The 17,061-nt window shown below is 42.5% G+C and overlaps 1 protein-coding gene across 4 annotated transcripts; it reads right to left on the bottom strand.

Moving 5' to 3' along the window:
- Nucleotides 1–1,943: 1,943 nt before the first annotated feature.
- Nucleotides 1,944–15,782, bottom strand: ssbp3b (single stranded DNA binding protein 3b). Of its 4 annotated transcripts, XM_080473230.1 has the most exons (19): nt 15,595–15,782; nt 14,795–14,867; nt 14,599–14,660; nt 14,431–14,515; nt 8,157–8,246; nt 6,942–7,016; nt 6,614–6,676; nt 6,440–6,503; nt 6,263–6,336; nt 6,015–6,079; nt 5,868–5,916; nt 5,561–5,596; nt 5,379–5,433; nt 5,225–5,289; nt 4,415–4,525; nt 3,921–3,999; nt 3,739–3,767; nt 3,547–3,648; nt 1,944–3,375 (listed from the first exon to the last, which is right to left on the bottom strand). In XM_080473230.1, the coding sequence occupies exons 1-19, from the start codon at nt 15,648–15,650 to the stop codon at nt 3,346–3,348; spliced, it is 1,263 nt and encodes a 420-aa protein (XP_080329356.1). In that variant the 5' UTR covers nt 15,651–15,782; the 3' UTR covers nt 1,944–3,345. The 4 variants fall into 4 exon arrangements, with proteins under 4 accessions (XP_080329356.1, XP_080329357.1, XP_080329358.1 ...); XM_080473231.1 differs by lacking the exon at nt 6,942–7,016; XM_080473232.1 differs by lacking the exon at nt 4,415–4,525.
- Nucleotides 15,783–17,061: the final 1,279 nt, after the last annotated feature.

Raw genomic sequence — 17,061 nt, forward strand, 5'->3', positions numbered from 1 at the left:
AAAAGTCACTTTTAACACACCCGTCAGTTCTGTGGCTTGCTTTTGAAATAAAATAAAGTGTGCACTTTGAATTCCATGACAAAGTCGAGTTTTCTGACTCGATTTACATGAACACTATTTTAAACAAATTGAATACAAGTTTGTTTTACCACTAATGAAGATGCACAAAATCCCGGTTTAGAATTAGAACACCCTAGAACAGCTCTATCATAATAAAATACTGAATTTCCTTGACTTGTTTTAAGACTAAGACCTTGGAGACACTGCTCAAATGAAAAGCAGCATGTTATTTTCCAGAAACACATTTGAAGGTCTTGAGTTTTGAGTTGAGACCGTGTTGTGACCTCACTGTTCGGTGCCAGAGAGCAGCATTATTTCGTCAAAGAACAAACTTATGAGATTAACTACAATTATAAAATCGGGTTTTGTGCAAAACCAATTCTCCTACGCCTGTGAGAACCGCCTCACAGAAAGAAGACTTGCCTTGGATTCCAGAGCGGGGCCTCTTTCTGGACTTACATGGAGGACCCATCAAGTCATAAGCAGGTGGAAGAAAAATGCCAGCATGTTTAACATTTGTACCCTGCCTTCACCCACACTGAGCTAGGACTGATTTGAGCGCACTGTACACTGGGATTGGATAAAGCGGTATAGAAAATGGACGGCTGGACCTCTAGGAGGCGCCAGAGAGCTTAAGGGAAGGGGCTGGGATTCTGGGAGACACCCTTTCAAATACTTTTTAATTTATTGAAGAAGAAAAAAAAGGATGAAATACAACAAGTGCAGGGTAAAACGTTTTTAGGCTCGGAACTTATTTTAAGAGTTTGGAGTTAAATGTAAACGTAATGAGTTATACAGCAAAACTGTAAATATAACAGCTGGCAATTTCACATGTACTAGATATTTAAGATCGAATACATCAGTTGTGCTTTAATTGCCTATGGATTCCAAAAACCTTTTACTAATATCTTCTAATGTAAAAACAATACTTCGGAAGCAAGGCTTTTAAGAATATTTAAAGGTGTGAAACAAAGGTGCAGTGAGAGTTGTGTGGGCAATGTGGTCCAAGCACAGAGAGGGTCTCCTCTTGTCTTACTTGTCAAACAGCAGAACTAATTTAACATCAACCTGTAGCTCATTTAGGAAAGGTTTTCAGACATGCCATCTGATTATATTGTTTTGCTGTAATTATTCACCATTTGTGTGGTGAAATATCTTTGGTTATCTGGTGTGCACTGTGGACCGATACTGATGTTGAGTCCGAAATGAAATAAAGGTGAATAAGTATATTATCATTGATAACAGTACACAACATATGAAGGGCTCAGACTATTTTTCTGTCTCAAAAAGTTTTAAACGACGACTTGACCAATACTGAAGCAGACTCTCGATTATATGGAAAGCAAACGACCATTGGGACCATTTAACTCCTCCCACAGATGCGTCAGAAGATAAAAGACTTTCCCCACAGCAAACTGGTGTTTTGGTGATTATAGCGCCCCCTGGCTTCACTGCAGGTACTAATACGCACGTTCTGGAGTTCTGAGTTTATTCTAGTCAGTCGCAGTTACATCATAATGGAAGTGTTCCACTCACCTGAAGTTCAACCAAACAGTGAAAGTCGATATATTTTAGTTTAATACAGAATTTTAAGTATTTGAGCCCTCGTAGTTACTTCAAGTCATGAATTTCAAGTTTAAAAAATATTGAATCTTTTCTTAACCCATAGGCCATCATTTTCAATCAATACTTCATAAAGGCTAAATCTCTTCGATAATATGAATATAGAAAAAACATTCTATGAAATTTAGCTGTGTGCAGTGTCACTTCAGTAGGACAAGCCAGTGCACGCAAATACAAACTGGCACATATAATTGTCATGGCAGGCCGCTATTCTACTTTCAATAGAAAAACAAAACAAAAAGACGACCACAAACAGCATGGTAAGTTATTGTAAAATTATATTAACAAGCAATCTTTCCTCAATTTGAAATAAAAAAATAGCAAATAAAGGCAACATAGGACAGATGTGTATAATGTGTAATGTTCACAGGAAAATTGAAACAAACAAAAAAAATTCTCATTACATTTACAAGACTGCTGCTAAAGTTTATAATGATGACTACTAGAATCAGTTTAGAAAGCTTTGACTAACTGAGTAACTGGGGCAATATATGTAGTCAAAGTTTGTATCAAAATATAAAAAAATATGTGGGCGGGCAATAAGACGGGTCAATGATACAGAAGGGAAGTATGACCAACCAATATGTATGTCTGGTAAAATGGATGAGTCATCCATAGCCATTTCATTAAAAAAAAAAAAAAAAAAAAAAACAGGAAATAACACAGAGGGCTACGGCAATGAAGAGCACAGAGTGTTAAGCACAGGCAGGTAAAGAGATATACACCACATCTTAAAGCAGGTGTCCACATAGAGAAGAGCAGCACTAGGTAGTATGTTGTACACAGATTCTCAGCACTCATGCACTCACTTCTTATGCCGAAGTCTGGATTCCCTTGACAGTGCACAGCAGCAATCCAGCTGTTTGGCTGAAACAGCTGAGAGTGCGGAGGAGCACAGCCGTCAGCAATAAGAGACTGATCAAATTGGATCAATATGACATCGTGAGAACCTCCTGAGCACTTTGCATGCTACTAAAAGGAGGTTACGACATAAGCCATATCCTTTCACATATTTTCTCCTCAAAAAAAAAAAAAATCTCTTTAAATAAGAGGGCGGGGTCCAGAAGAATAGTACAATATTCAGAAAGGTGGCCACAAGTTAAAAGGCAAATTCTGAGTCCTATGTCAGCCGTCGTTTGTGACAGAGTATGCATGGCGATAAATAAAATGACAAGACAAAGACTTTCCAAGCTCACAATGCATATGCACACTCTCCAGTGTTTTTAAGTGACAAAAAGCGGATATTTCCTGCACATCTTGCACCACAAAGCAATTCAATAAAAAGTACAAGAGGTAAACTTCAACCATGTATTTTTTCCTCTAAAGAGGTTGATAGAACTGAGAGGGATCGGGAGGTTCTGCAGAGAACGTAAAAACGTGTCATGTATGCATTTCAGTAGCTGGTTTTTGTCACACTTTTAGGGGGGGGGTTTGGGGGTTGTGATAAATGGATAAATTGTCCTTCATTTTTGAGCAAGGAGCAGTAGTCGCCAGCCATTTACATTTTTCTCCAATCAGCATTCTGGCATTAGTGTGGAACCAAAATGGCGCCTGTCCCTGATTCGATGCTGAAGTGTTTGGCCATGTCCTATAGAGAGTTCAGATCCTCGGAATGATGGCAAATAATGTCGGGTGGAGGGGGTTGGGAAGGGGGGGGGGAGGTCACACGCTCATCGTCATGGTTGGAGAGTACTGTGGAAGCACAGAGAAGAGACAAATAAAACACACACACACGTGTTGCATCACATTCAGCGATGCTAATATACTGTGAACTGACTGTGTGGTCAACAGTGCCTCGCCTCTGGCTTCGTCACAAGTCACAGCCAGATTCACTGATGTTCACCGAGGAGAGGGAAGACTCACGTTCTCGCTCTGAAAAGAATGGAGGAAGTTTCCGCTTAGCTCCCCGTCATCCCTCGGGGTCCCAGGAGGATTGCTAATGCCACTTAAATTGTTTGGGGAATTCTGGAAACAAAGAAGCGCACATTGTTTTTCCCCAAGTATAACGTTTCACTTTATGGAATAAAGCTATAAAGGCGCAGCTGTGTTATTTACCTTGTTCATTCCATCCATATCACCAGAGCCTGTAAATGCAACAATCAGAAAATCAATAAAAGCAATGCTTGTACTCCTCAATAGGAAAGAAACATTTCTACACGGCAGCCTCTTCTGAATTATGATGTCAACTTTTTCATGGATGATAATGTAGTGTATTGTGCTGCAGTGGGTAGTGTTACCTAGTGATCCATTCATGTGGTGCGGTTCCATCCCAGCCATGGCCCCCAGGGGCCCATCAGAGCCCGGACCCATGGGGAACTGGAGGGTACAAAAATGTAAAAAAAAAAATGTAAGGAGAATTTGTATCACAGCACGAATATTCTACAAAGTTCAAAATTGAGTGAATTCAGCACAAATTCTCTGAAGCTCAGTCGCTAAATTAGCTTTTGTTGTGATGAAACGAAGCCCCTTGTTCCATTGCAAAACCTCCTTCTGGTCAGTTGCGACCATCAAAAAGCACATAAAAAAATGTAAGCGCAACCACTGAATGTTTAGCACCCCATTCTATAGAATTGAAGCATGTAAAAGTTACAGGTAACTAGTGCCATGCAGGAAAAGTGAAATAGTGAATCACCCTAATTTAAGGTTTTAGAGAACAAAATCTGCCACCATGAAGTGAAAATCCCACAGGCCTTAAAAGTGAAACGAGCCCATATGAAATTGTCTTTTTCACATCTACTGTGGTCGGTAGACGTTTTCCGTTCCTCAGAAGCAGTCGGAAGGGCCTTGGAGGCTCACGTGCACACAGATGAGGCACAGAGTGAATATATAATATATCCTGCAACTGAGAAGGAGCAGGTACTTTGATTGTATGCCATGTTGAATTTTGTTTCAGTCCACACCAGGATAAGTAGCTTTGTCATGAAGCTGATGCTAGAAAAGTAGAAATACACAGAAGCTGAATCCCCCGCCCCCAAGTACTAGAAAACCATCATAGGTCAATTATTCCTTTCTGCTGCTGGAACCAAGGCCTACATGTACTTCTGGGATACATTGTTCACCATTATAAAAAGTCAGAGTAAATGAGGTAGTACTTTCAAAAGTTCAAAAACTTTGGTCATGGGGGTCAAGGGGTGAACATATCTGGTTGGATGACGACTCCCTGTATCATACTTGGGCTCATTTCAAAAACTCTGCTACTGTTCGCCAAGACATTTTTTTTCATTCATACATCTGTACTTCCGTCAATGACGGACTCGAGCATTTCTAGTCTAGCTACTTGGGCTCATCTCCTTCCCAGTGTTATCTCAATGAACCCGTTTCCATCGCAATAAAACACCTGAAACAACACCGGTTCAACCTCCCGCATGTTGTCGCCGGTCAGAAATCAGACATCAAAAGCAAAACTCACAACACCACAGCCACTTAACTTAGGATCTCTACAGAGCCGCAGGTCTGATCAGTAGATCTAATCGACTCAGTCATGATGAAGTCAAGGGTGGTAATGAACAGAATGAAGGGGGAAAAAAAAAACAATACTCACATTATTTCGGTTTCCAGGTCCAGTGTTTATCATTGTGTACAAATTGTCACCAGAGTTGTTCGAGTCTAGGAAGAGTGCAATTGTATATATGATTAGAAATGGACTCTGCATGCAAGAGCTGACGTTTGAAAGTTTCAGTCAGGAAGGCACTGACCTGCAGGGCTGGGCATGATGGGAGTTCCTGGTGGTCCTCCACCTCCAGATGCCCCCTTTGAAGAAGCCGGGGAAAAAAGAAAAAAGAAAAAAAGGATTATAGACGTGCAAGCAAAACTCCTCAGTTATAATTTCCTTGGCTGAAATGCATGCTTGATTTAAGACTTTAGGATGCGTTCTCACCCCGTATGCGCCAGGAGAGGGTGATGAGTAAGGCATCTGAAACCAAAGATATAACCATTACAGACCAGAAATGGGAGCGTAAAACCCTTTCAATACCTCGAACTGTCATCATTCGTCATTTGATAATCCTAATACCATTATGGCTGTCTGTCTATGGAAACCATGACGCATAACACTACAATTATAGCAGAGACTAGAACACTGAGACACAGAAGAACTCCTAGTTCTGAGGAGATCTGCTTTCTTTGTCTGAAACAGAAACCAGCATATCGCTGGCTGTGTTAAGTGGGAACGAGTTAGTACTCACAGAGTTGGCATTATTGGGATTGGGCCATGGTCGACCTGTCCCCGGGCCCCTAGACGGTGAAACCAATGCGGAAAAATAAGTAAAAAAATCTGACCTATTTGGACTAAAAACACCAAGGCAATACTTGGAAATGAAGTGAAGGCTCACATGTTCACTCCTGGCATCGCGGGGCCCATAGCGTTGTGTGGAGGCCTCATCCCTCCACCAAAGTTCTGGCAAGATGACCACAAACATTTAACTCCAAAACTATTCAAACAGCAATCAAAACAATGAGTTTTGTTATTATTTAGGCACAGGTATTTGCCAATAAACCCCTTAACTCACTATAACCAACCAACAAAAGTTCACTGACTGATAATTCTTTGAGACCAACTGGTAAAAGTGAAGTATTGTACCTGTGGGCCAGGCCCCATGGGTCCCATGACTCGAGGGCCAGCCATTCTCTGCATTGGCCCCAAGTTCGGATGGCCTGCAGGGATAAAGACAGGTTATTTAAAAAGAAAAGCAAATATAAATCTGAAATGATTTGCAGATTCATAACAGGATCAAATGGATTCAGTGCAAATTCACACCTTGTGGTCGGGTGGGATCCATATTGGGCAGCATAGGGTGCGGACCTGGTCCTCCTCCAGGTGGCTAACAGGGATTAAACAGATACTGGACTGAGTGAAATTAGTTTTTAAAATATGTGCCGAGTAGTATGTGTTTGTGGTATGTATATGAATCGGAATTGGAATGTGCGCTACCTGGTTGCTCATCCTGATGGGGGGACCTCTTGGGCCTCCAGCGAACCGAGGTGACATAAAAGACTGCAATATGAACAAAGTTGTTCTTTGAAACTTTAACAAAAAGGTGCAACATACATCTCTTGAATTGTCCCAGTAAGGTTTATTTATTTTTTATTTTTCTTGCAGGGGGGGGGGGGGGGGGGGATCTCAAGTTATGCGAATACTGCAAGCAGCAAAAATTAAGCCGAGACAAATGCCAAAGCATGAAGCATCAGCAATGAGAACCGGCGATTCCAAATGACCACAGGCGGGGAAAGTGGAGAAAAAGACTGACAGACAGAGTTACCTGACTGTGAGGTCCCATCATACTGTTAGGAGGAGGAGGCTGAGGGTGAGGAGAGCCCTGGGGACCAGGAAGACCCTGTGGCATCACACAAAATGAAGAGGCGAGGATGAGGAGGAGAGAAGGAACAGAGGGGAAGATGAGAACAAGAGAGACCCAAAGAGCGAGAAAGAAAAAAAAAACAGTGGCAAGAGAAAAAGCAGGGAAAGTAGCAGGATTATTGCAGGGTAGAGGCGCAAAGCAATGCCAAGATGTACAAAAACACGATGCTCAGTCGAATGTGAGGAACAGACGATGACGAGACTGAGCGGAGAGGAACAAGCAAATGACAGAATTTTGTGAGAAAAAAAAAAGAGACGGCAAGATGGAGACGATGTGTGCTCTTTTGCCTGTCAGTCAAGACATTAAGAAGCCTGCTGCATGCAGCATGTTATCAGTGCCAATTTCCCCGAATTAACGGCGTCAATTAAGCTCTATGCAATTAGCTTTATAACAACACTAAACACCGACACAGTGTTGCTAATGTTGCTGATCTGACAGAGAGTGAGGGGTCTAATTGATCCTCCTCTGAGGATTTCTTGCATGGAAAGTACGAGTGTGTATGCAAGTGTATAAATGTCGATGCGTCGTCCCCGATATTAACATGAAAACATGTTCCAGCTCTGTGTTGTTTTTTTTCCTCCTTTTTAATTTCATTACAAAACGATGAGCTAATAAGAGAACACTTGATGACGAATCAATGACGAATTTGATGTCACCTACAATGAGGGAGTTCTTCACAGTTGCCTGCGAAGAGTCTATTTTCATGAAATATTGATTTACAGTAGGTGCTGCACCTTTCGATTTCTCCATTAGGGAAAATGGCCGGGCCACGCCTGCCCGTTTACGGCACAGGAGGGGCCGGAGCAGACAGAACGTCTATGATGTTTACAACAAGTTTGCTGAGCAGAGTGGAGCACGACGTAGACAAAGCCAAATACAGAGCGCAATGTGAAGGCTTCCAGCTGTGGTGCATGCAAAACCCCCAGTGACCAACGCAGCAACGCACGTAGTAAAATGTTAAGATTAATCAGTTTAGCCATTAACCGGGACTTAATGGTACAATTTAACATAATTATCTCAAATTAGTGTCGAAATGATTTACCAAGTGAAAATCATAGATGTGAGTCAACGGGCTCTTAACAGGAGCAGGTCATTTCATTATAGGCATGGACTGACCTGGAACAGGCCAGGTGGCATCGGTCCTCCTGGCATGCCCTCACCAGGGGGCATCCCTCCCATCACAGGGCTGGGAGCTGCTGCCGCACTCTGAGAAAGAAGAAAAGAAAGCGCAGCATTACAACCTCTCAATGTGCTGCGTCACAAACTGGAAAAAAAGTGATGGTGTGACTTCATGCACCGAGCAGGAAGAAGATCCAGTCAGACTTTGTGACATCTTGACAAACAAGAAAAGTGCATGTGAAGAATCCAGTTCTACTCTGGAAAGCCACTGTGATGCATGTCCAGCCCATCAATTTGAACAGGCCAATGTGTGTGGTATGTGATCCGGTTTCATGACCCTGGTCCAGACCTGTGAATACGATTCTATGTATTCCCTGTTTAAACATCACTTAACTGACTGACCTACACTCCCTCAGACCTCAATAAAGTATTAATGGGGCCCTTATTACGTCTAAGCCCTGCTGATCCAGGATCCAGTGGATCAGATAAGTATCAGTGCGATGCACTGAGTAAGAGGCTCCAAAGTGCTGCAGCACAGCGGGGGCTCGCCGGGCCGATTTCCTGCTCAAACCGCAGCCCTAATTCACTAATGTGCCATTTGCTTCGGTCACACACTCCTAATTGACCGAGTTTTTCATCCTTGTAGCTGAAGCAATCCGAGATGAGCTAATGTCTTCAGAGCTGTGGGGTTTAGCCCCCAATAAACAGCGACCAATTGAGAGAAGCGGCTTCAGTCCCGATTGTTAATGCACAGCTTGCTTGGATTGCAGCGTCGACTGACGATGGTAAACAAGCCATGATCACCATAGGAGTGGATGTATCAGCATTCATGCTCATATACAGCTCTGGGCCCCCACAGCTCTACAGACATCACTGGTCAATAGCCAGCACACTCCCCTTTATCGACTGCACCTTCCCTAATTATATCTGCTCAGCCTGCCACTGCAGGGACACTGTGAAATACCTCAGTGAGGAGAGAAGTGAGGCCACAGTGAAAAGTCACGTCTCATCTGGCCCCTCCAACACCGGCTCACCAGCACAATAAATCCTGCGTCTTTACAGAGTGGTGGGCAAAACTCAATGAGGAGCATGTCTGGCTGAAAAGTTCTCACATATGCTGAGCAATCGCGGCCCCCTTAAACAAATCAATCTGTAGACTGTAAATGTATTCGTCGTGATTTTATCTATGCCTGACACGTCACTAAACTAGCTATCAAATGAGAGTCGCTGTTTCTTAAAGTTGTTCATTTCTTAGTTTACAGGCTCACGCAATTTTACACCACAAACGTCATATACAAAGCATATTGCTCAACAGCATATATATATATTTATAGCAACATTTCTGTAACATTGGCACTCACATTCAAATTACTTCCTGTTATGGTGCTGTTGTGAAAAACATGCAATTATTACCTATACACCAGGTTGTTAAATGCCCTTTAGCATTTCAGCTGAGGCTAATGTCAGCCTCATACTAAGAGCAAAATACAGAGGAAAAGGGGTTGTTACATTGAGGGAACATAACAGAATCACTGAATACGTAAAGCACAACCTGTTTAGCAGGATATGAACTGCCCAGACAAGTCGTACACATGCGAGCGAAACAAGACTAATGTGAGGATAGGATCCTCACATTAGTCTTGTTTCGCTCGCTGGCTGACAGACAATCAGTTAGAATAAGTTATCCAGTCTTTTGTCCAGCCAACCTGCAAACATTGTTAAGATGTAACAAGACACGGGGATTCAAGCAGAATATCCACATGAAATATTCAATTTTTAAAATAAAATTTAAAAATGCAAAAGTTTCAATGACCGATTTTCATCAGCATGGTGACGCAAACAGTGACTGCAAGCCTTTGATAACTACAGATGGCTCCTTTAATTGTACTAATGAATCCTCACCTACATCATGTCTGCGTGTTTCAAGATTAGAGCAGTGTCACCTGGGAGATATGAACTCTTTGTTGTTGCTACTTTGTTTTTTTTATTGTTTTATGTCAGTTCCAAATGCTTTGTTGTTTACAACAGGAACTCACATCACTTACAAGAGGCAGGGACAATACTATGAAGTGAAGAGCCAGTAAAATAGGCTTATAGGAGGTTTTTGGTTGATTTATTTAGATTCAAGTATCATGACGGGGAGGGGGGGGGGATCTCGTCAGATTGAAATGGCACACAGATCTGTTAAGGTAGCATGTGTAGAACCTTCCTAGACAACATACTTCTAAACCCAGGAAATTTTTGTTTTTATTTATGTTGCAGGTTTTTTTTTTTTTTTCCAATATTTAAATAATAAAAAAAACAAGCAGTCTCAACTATGTAATTTAGCAAACTATGGCTGTAGTAAGAGTTTAATCAAGCCAAAGATTGACACATGAATGGTTGTTACATCACTGATCTTGTAAATAATGCTGCAAGGACTATTTAAGAGCTTGTGACAAATGAAGCCAAGCATATAGAGACACCAAAGCCACCTGAAACACTTTTAATTGAAATACACACACAAAAAACCCCAACAACTTTCATTTCATTTCGATTAACTGGAATGACTTTTGAGGAATTCAATTTTAGAAAATTAGTCATACAGGAGGCATTAATGATGCTGTGACAGAGATAGCATCAGTTATGTTTGGTAGTCATTCTAATGTAAATAGCTTTTGTTCAATTTATAGTTTTACCATTTCTTCTAATTGCATTTAAATAAGAGTACATAAAATGCTCAATTTATTTTTTTCACAAATCGATGTTTCCTCTCAACTTTCATTACAAAACTTCTGGTCGCCGTTTTATTTTTTGTTAATTGCGACAACATGCTGATGTTCATTCACAATTTCAGTCTTTTATGGAAATCAACTGGATTCCCAACCATTTTTCCAAGGAACTCCAAGACTGCCTTTGGGATAGGCTACAGACGCTCTCTCTGGCTCCACTGTGAGGTTTTGGTAAATAGAAGATCAACAATGATGGACACACCCACACTCACAAACACAATAACAGAAGCCTTTAAAATGAAAGCACTGAGCAGTGTCCAAAGTCTATACTATAATGTCTACAGAGTCTTTAAAGTGTCGTATGATGCTTGTCTTGACCTGTAAATCTCATTTTGTCAATCCCACAACATGCAAATTCCCATTTGATAGCATCTTTTGGGAACTACTATCGGTTCCATTCTTTGAGAGACCGTGGTTGCAATATGTTTTGTTCCACTTTCCTTTGGTAACTTAGAAGTGGCCTTACAGAAATGACACGAAATGAAGCTGGTTTGAAGTTGGTACCAAAGTCCTCAAACAAAGCCACCCATAGCTCCATACCCTAGTGTAAGAACAAAAACTGGCAGACTAAAAAAACCAATGTCCAGGGTGCGCTCCCCAGCATGTTATGCTAGATCTTTATCTTGCCTGCGTAAAGCCCACAGCTATGTTAGGAGGTTTGTCTCCAACAGCCTGATGCTGCTTTCGGTCAAAATGAGCCACGTCTCTCCACAGACTGCCTGGTACAGGAAAAGGGCAGATGTCTCAGACTTGCCCAGGGCTAGGAGGGTCTTGTCTGGGGCCTTTCTTACAACTTCCCAGGGGACCTTCCTTATGACAGACGGCCAGCCCCCCCCCACCGCCCCAACCCATAATGATTCAGCACATGTACACGTGGAAAAAAAACAAAAAAAAAACACACAAGCAATCTCAAACAAATTTTCCCCTGAAAGCTTGAATTCCCGAAGAAGGTTACAAAAGGCCAGAGTGGCGGCGGATGTGCTTGTGCTCCTTTTAGAAAAACAAAGAGGAGGGGAGAGGGGAACGAAGAGTACAGGATGAGAGAGAGAGAGAGAGAGCGAGAGAGAGAGAGAGAGAGCGAGAGCGAGAGAGAGAGAAGGGCAAGGATGACCAAGAGGTTGAATAGGGTAACTGTCGAAGAGAAAGGACACTCGCCGAGATTGAGGTACAGACCGAAAGGAGAAAAACATTCAACAATTCCAAGTGGCTGATGGAGAAAAGATGTAGATGTTTTAGACACAGCACAGACCACCCAACAGCAGGCTAGTGAACTAGTGCGCTTTTAACAGCCCGACTTCTTCCACTGGAACCAATGCTCAAAAGAAACCAGCGTCTATGTTTAGCTTGTAAATGTTTAACCATCAATCAACACCATAAAACCCAGTCTGGATCCTGACCGGATCCTCTCTCTGTGTCTCTCGTTTTTTAGTTACTTCGAGCAGGTTCCCTACACTACACATCACCCTCCTTCTCTTCCTCCCCAACCCCCTCCTCTTTTTATTCCCTCAGCTCCTCCGCAGTGGTGGATGCTGGGCATATGCCACAGTGCCACTCCCCTTTTCTCCCCCCAATCTGCCCCTCAGCTCCGTGACAGCCATCAATCAGTCGCTGACGCCATGGAGACAGGGCCCACGGGGAACGTTCGTCAGACCCGGCATTAATACACTGGAGGCTTTACGAGCACTGCTGGCACTCACCTCCCCCACACCCAGACAAAGGCTGGGGTCCAATGACTAGTACTGTCCGCACACACTTGCCTGACCCCCTAATAAACACAAAGGGAGCCAACATCAGAACGAAGAGCAACCACAAAATGTTAAGAGAGAGCCAACGGCACTCAAAAAGTCTCAAGGCTCTGCATCTCAGCAGGACACTGCCCAAACTGACATTTCTACTGCTCCCTCATTTGCCTAGTACTTTCCATGTTAAGAAAATTGCCTCAGTCAAACGAGAACACACAACCTAACTGCTTCTTCTAAAGGTTTTTAATCTTCCAAGAGAGTCTGGGGACGTTGTCCATTCTAATAGAACAGGAACAATTAACATCTGTAATTTTTGTTTACAATTTTTTTTTTTTTATATCATTTTATATGATTAAACATCTTTCTATTAAAATAGATGTTGAAATCCGTGATACTTTCACACAATCACCATACAAACGGGAACAAGATAAATACCCATCTTGGTAATTATCTTCAGATGTGCACAGGTACCAAGACGTAGAATTTGTGAAATAGCAGCCAAACACAACCATCCTCCTGACAGGATGAGTTGTAACAACAAGAAATGTGGCTGGTGAAAGGGCAGAGCACCTACGCAGTCTCTCCTCTTGCTCCCAGGTCACCTGCTAGAGCAGGAGGCCTGTTACCCTGACAACCCTATCAGCCAAGACCAGGACCAACATCTCCATTTCATCCTCTTCCTGCCTGATACACCAACGACCCACCAACCAACTGTGGTATACACCACTTTTTTTCCCCCTCCAATGCCTTTGTAGTACCAACATAGCTACAACTCATCTTTACGTTTTATTCACATCAGACACATAAACAGAGGAATACCATCTTCAGGTGAGGCCAAGAGACATGACAAAAGACCAGAAGATTCCACTCAAAGCACTCTATACTACCTTTGATTAACGAGAGATCACTTTAAAGCGAAACCACTGCTCATGATACAAAACATCTACAACACACAAAAGGAGAGTGTGCTATCCTGAGAGGTGCAATGCACTGCCACATGGTGCTCGTGCTCTGAGGAACATAAATCTCATCATTTCAGCAGGCAAAACTACCGGTACTTTAATTTCAAATCCATTGAGATGACGTCATTGCAGATTCAGTGCTTCGTCACGTGGGTACTTGAGCAACCACATTTTCAGGACACCTGGATTTTTGCTAAACGACAATAGAGCAATTTGTAAACATTCACAAATGTGCAACGAAAGCCACGGTGGATTTGTTGGCATTTTCTCAATGCAGGCACTGGGCTTGGGTAAAGGGGGAGAGCCCTGGACAGGTCTGACTCAGGACATGCTGACATCAGCTTCATTTTCCCCAGAGGGTCTCTGAAGCTCATTGTTGGGGCACATCAGTCAAGCCACTGACCAGGATCATGATGGGTGTTCATGAAGAAAAGTACAGAGAAATGCATTCACTGAGTCCTCTCTTCAAAATATGTTTTACAAACGCCACAAAAAGGCATAATTCACACAGCTATCACTTGAAACTAAATCATGACTAATTTCTAATTGAACCATCATCTGTATTGCCTTTGAGAGGGAATGTGAGAAATTCTGCCAGGTCTTTACTGTTACAATAGAGATTATGAACAGTTTACTCTGGTACTTCCAACAAAGAAAAATCGGAGTCACTTCAGAACCTGAGCCGAAGTAGTGGTTTTTTTTTTAACAACCCTTCTTAGCCCTAAGAACAAAAGATTGTCTTTTTTAGGTAGATGCGGGGCCAATAAGTGCAACAGTTCCCAGAAGAACTACTCACATAATCATGGAAGGCTTTCGCTTCGCTGGAGTGGTCACATGTCTCTCTCCTCTCCGGTGCAGCACAATACAAGTCCCAGAATACACTGTGGACGAGACAAGTCGTGAGGCAAACAAAACCACACAAACAACCCCTGGAAAAGGTACATTACAAGGAGATGAGACTCACCACCACCAGGAATGTAGGAATCCAGGGGGCTCTCCAAGTGTTATGTTTTTCTCCCATCGGATCTAGGAAAGTGGGATTTGAGTTACGGTGAAGGAATTTCAACATCGCTGTCAGTCAAACATCCAGTTGATTAAAATGTGAAAAATACTACAGCCTGTTAATTTTGGTTCAAGTTGTGACTCCAAATTCCACATACCTCTGATAAAAAGGTCTGTGCAGACTTCTGTGCTCCAATGTGTAACAAATACTCATAGACGTATAGAGCCAACCTGGGTGAGACAAAAGCACGAGATCAGCTTCAATTCACAAGAAGGCAAAACACGCTCAATAAACATCTGCTTGAATCTTCCTGCACGGACACAGTGAGTGACGAGAGTCGCGTACAGGCCCCTTTGAACAATGGCTGCCAAACAGCCGGTGCCCAAAAAAAAAAAAAGAAAAAAAAAATGTAATAAAAATTAAATGGGAAGTGGTAACCAAGCCAAGCCTGAAGAAGACCCACTGCAATTGAGAGAGGCGTAATAAAAAAAGTGCCGAAGCAAACTGTGTGAACGTCGTGACGGGAAACACGTCCAGCACAGCAGCCTGTTGTGTATTAGCTCGGTACGGTGTCTCGGTGCCACTGATGGGGCTGGGGGAAATAAGAACGGAGCGCAACAGAGAAAACAATGTACTGGAGCACCGAGCTGTTATTGTTTTCTCCTCCCCTGCGCCGTCGAGCGAATAACCGCTAAATCGCGCGACGGTCGCCGGTTGAGACATATCCAAAGTGCGAGCGGAATCGGTTCGGGAATGCGTAGAGAGAAAGAGAGAGAAAAAAAAGGCAGCAGACGCGGAGCCGAGAGGAGGAATGGCGAGCAGACAAGGCGGTTCATTCAATTCCTTTCTCGGCAGGAGGAAATCGCCTTCTGCTAGCCTGTCCAGCGAACAACAGAGAGCAAGAGGGAGCAACTTACGAGCTACAAAACGCACAAGATCGAAGGCTTCCTGGCTTACTTTTCTCTCGCTTGGCCGTCCGACGGCACCGGGGTGCCTTTTCCTTTGGGGAACATGGTTGTGTGTGGGAGGACGCCCGCCGTCTCTTTCTTTATTTCGTTATTTCATCTGTCAGATCATCGCGGCCACGACCCTCTCTCTCCAACCGCACTCCTCCTCAACCCGACGACTCAACCGAGCCTGGTCCTGGGGGAAAGGGCGGGGTCTTATGTGACTGACGCTCCCCTCGGCCAATCACAATACGCCAGGCCACTGAAGGCTCGGCCTCCTCGCGCTTTCAGTTTTACTGGTTTTGCGTCGTGCCAAAGAAATCAACGAGGCTGGAGTCATGGTTTTATATTTACCAATATCAAAACAAAAGCTGTCGTCTACATTCACACCTCATCCATTTTCATTTGTTGCAGAAGACATGCACGGTAAAATATATATGAATATTTGTGCAAAGTTATTGATAAACACATACATACATACATACATACATACATACATACATACATACATTGTTATATAATGTAAAATATGTGAGTGGTAGTATTGCATTACAAAATTACAGTAGGCTCTATAGCAGACCTGGGCCTCATAAAGCCTGGCGGCCATACGTGGCCCTTCGGATGTGCTTGACCGGTCCTCAGTTTGTCACCAGGAAATTGAGAATCAAATGAAAGTTAGTGATGCATGTAGTACATTTTATATTTAGATAATATTTTTTTTCATATAAATGGCTGTTGATGTATTATTCGGTGCCATATTATGTCTTGCAATTTAACGAGCAGAGCAAGCAACTGTTGCCTCATCAATTTGGTTTTAGTTTACTTGAGTACACTGCAGCAGGCGTCCGTCAGTCCATTTGAAATTGGTCTAAAGTGAAATTAATCTGGAAGAAGAAGTGATGCATAGGACAAAGAGTGGTCCACACTTCCAGCCAATCACGCCAGTGATACATACATAATTTACATATTCTAAAATTGAATTCAAAATGTCATCATCATGTAGAAACTTGTGTTTTGATATTCATTCACAATATAGTAATTTCATACTGCAAGATACAAAGAAGTCGGTATTAGTTTTCGCCATTAGTTTTCAGTGTGACTTAAGAGGAAGATGTAAGAAACGTATTTTGTAACATCATCACAGCCACACAAATTCAGTCACGATCATTTATCATTTGCTGGACTACCTGTGGACAATTAAACCGATTTTTGGTGTTTCATTGTCAAAACAAAATGGCTATCCAAAGTGATCCTTAGCTTATGGATCTTTCATGCATTAGGAAATCTTTTGCAGTAGTTTTATGTGGTTGTTTTGTTGGCAGATCATGTCATGTCTCCACAATGTGTGTGTGAAATGACTTAACTACCCAAACAACATTGTTGAAACATATCATATGTTATTACATGTGAAACATTACGTTTTTCAGTTTGCCCGAAAAGATGACGTGAAAAGTGAAAAAAAAGAAGAAGAATTATA

Source organism: Lipophrys pholis (genome assembly GCF_963383615.2).
Source record: "Lipophrys pholis genome assembly, chromosome: 10".
Lineage (NCBI taxonomy): Eukaryota > Metazoa > Chordata > Actinopteri > Blenniiformes > Blenniidae > Lipophrys > Lipophrys pholis.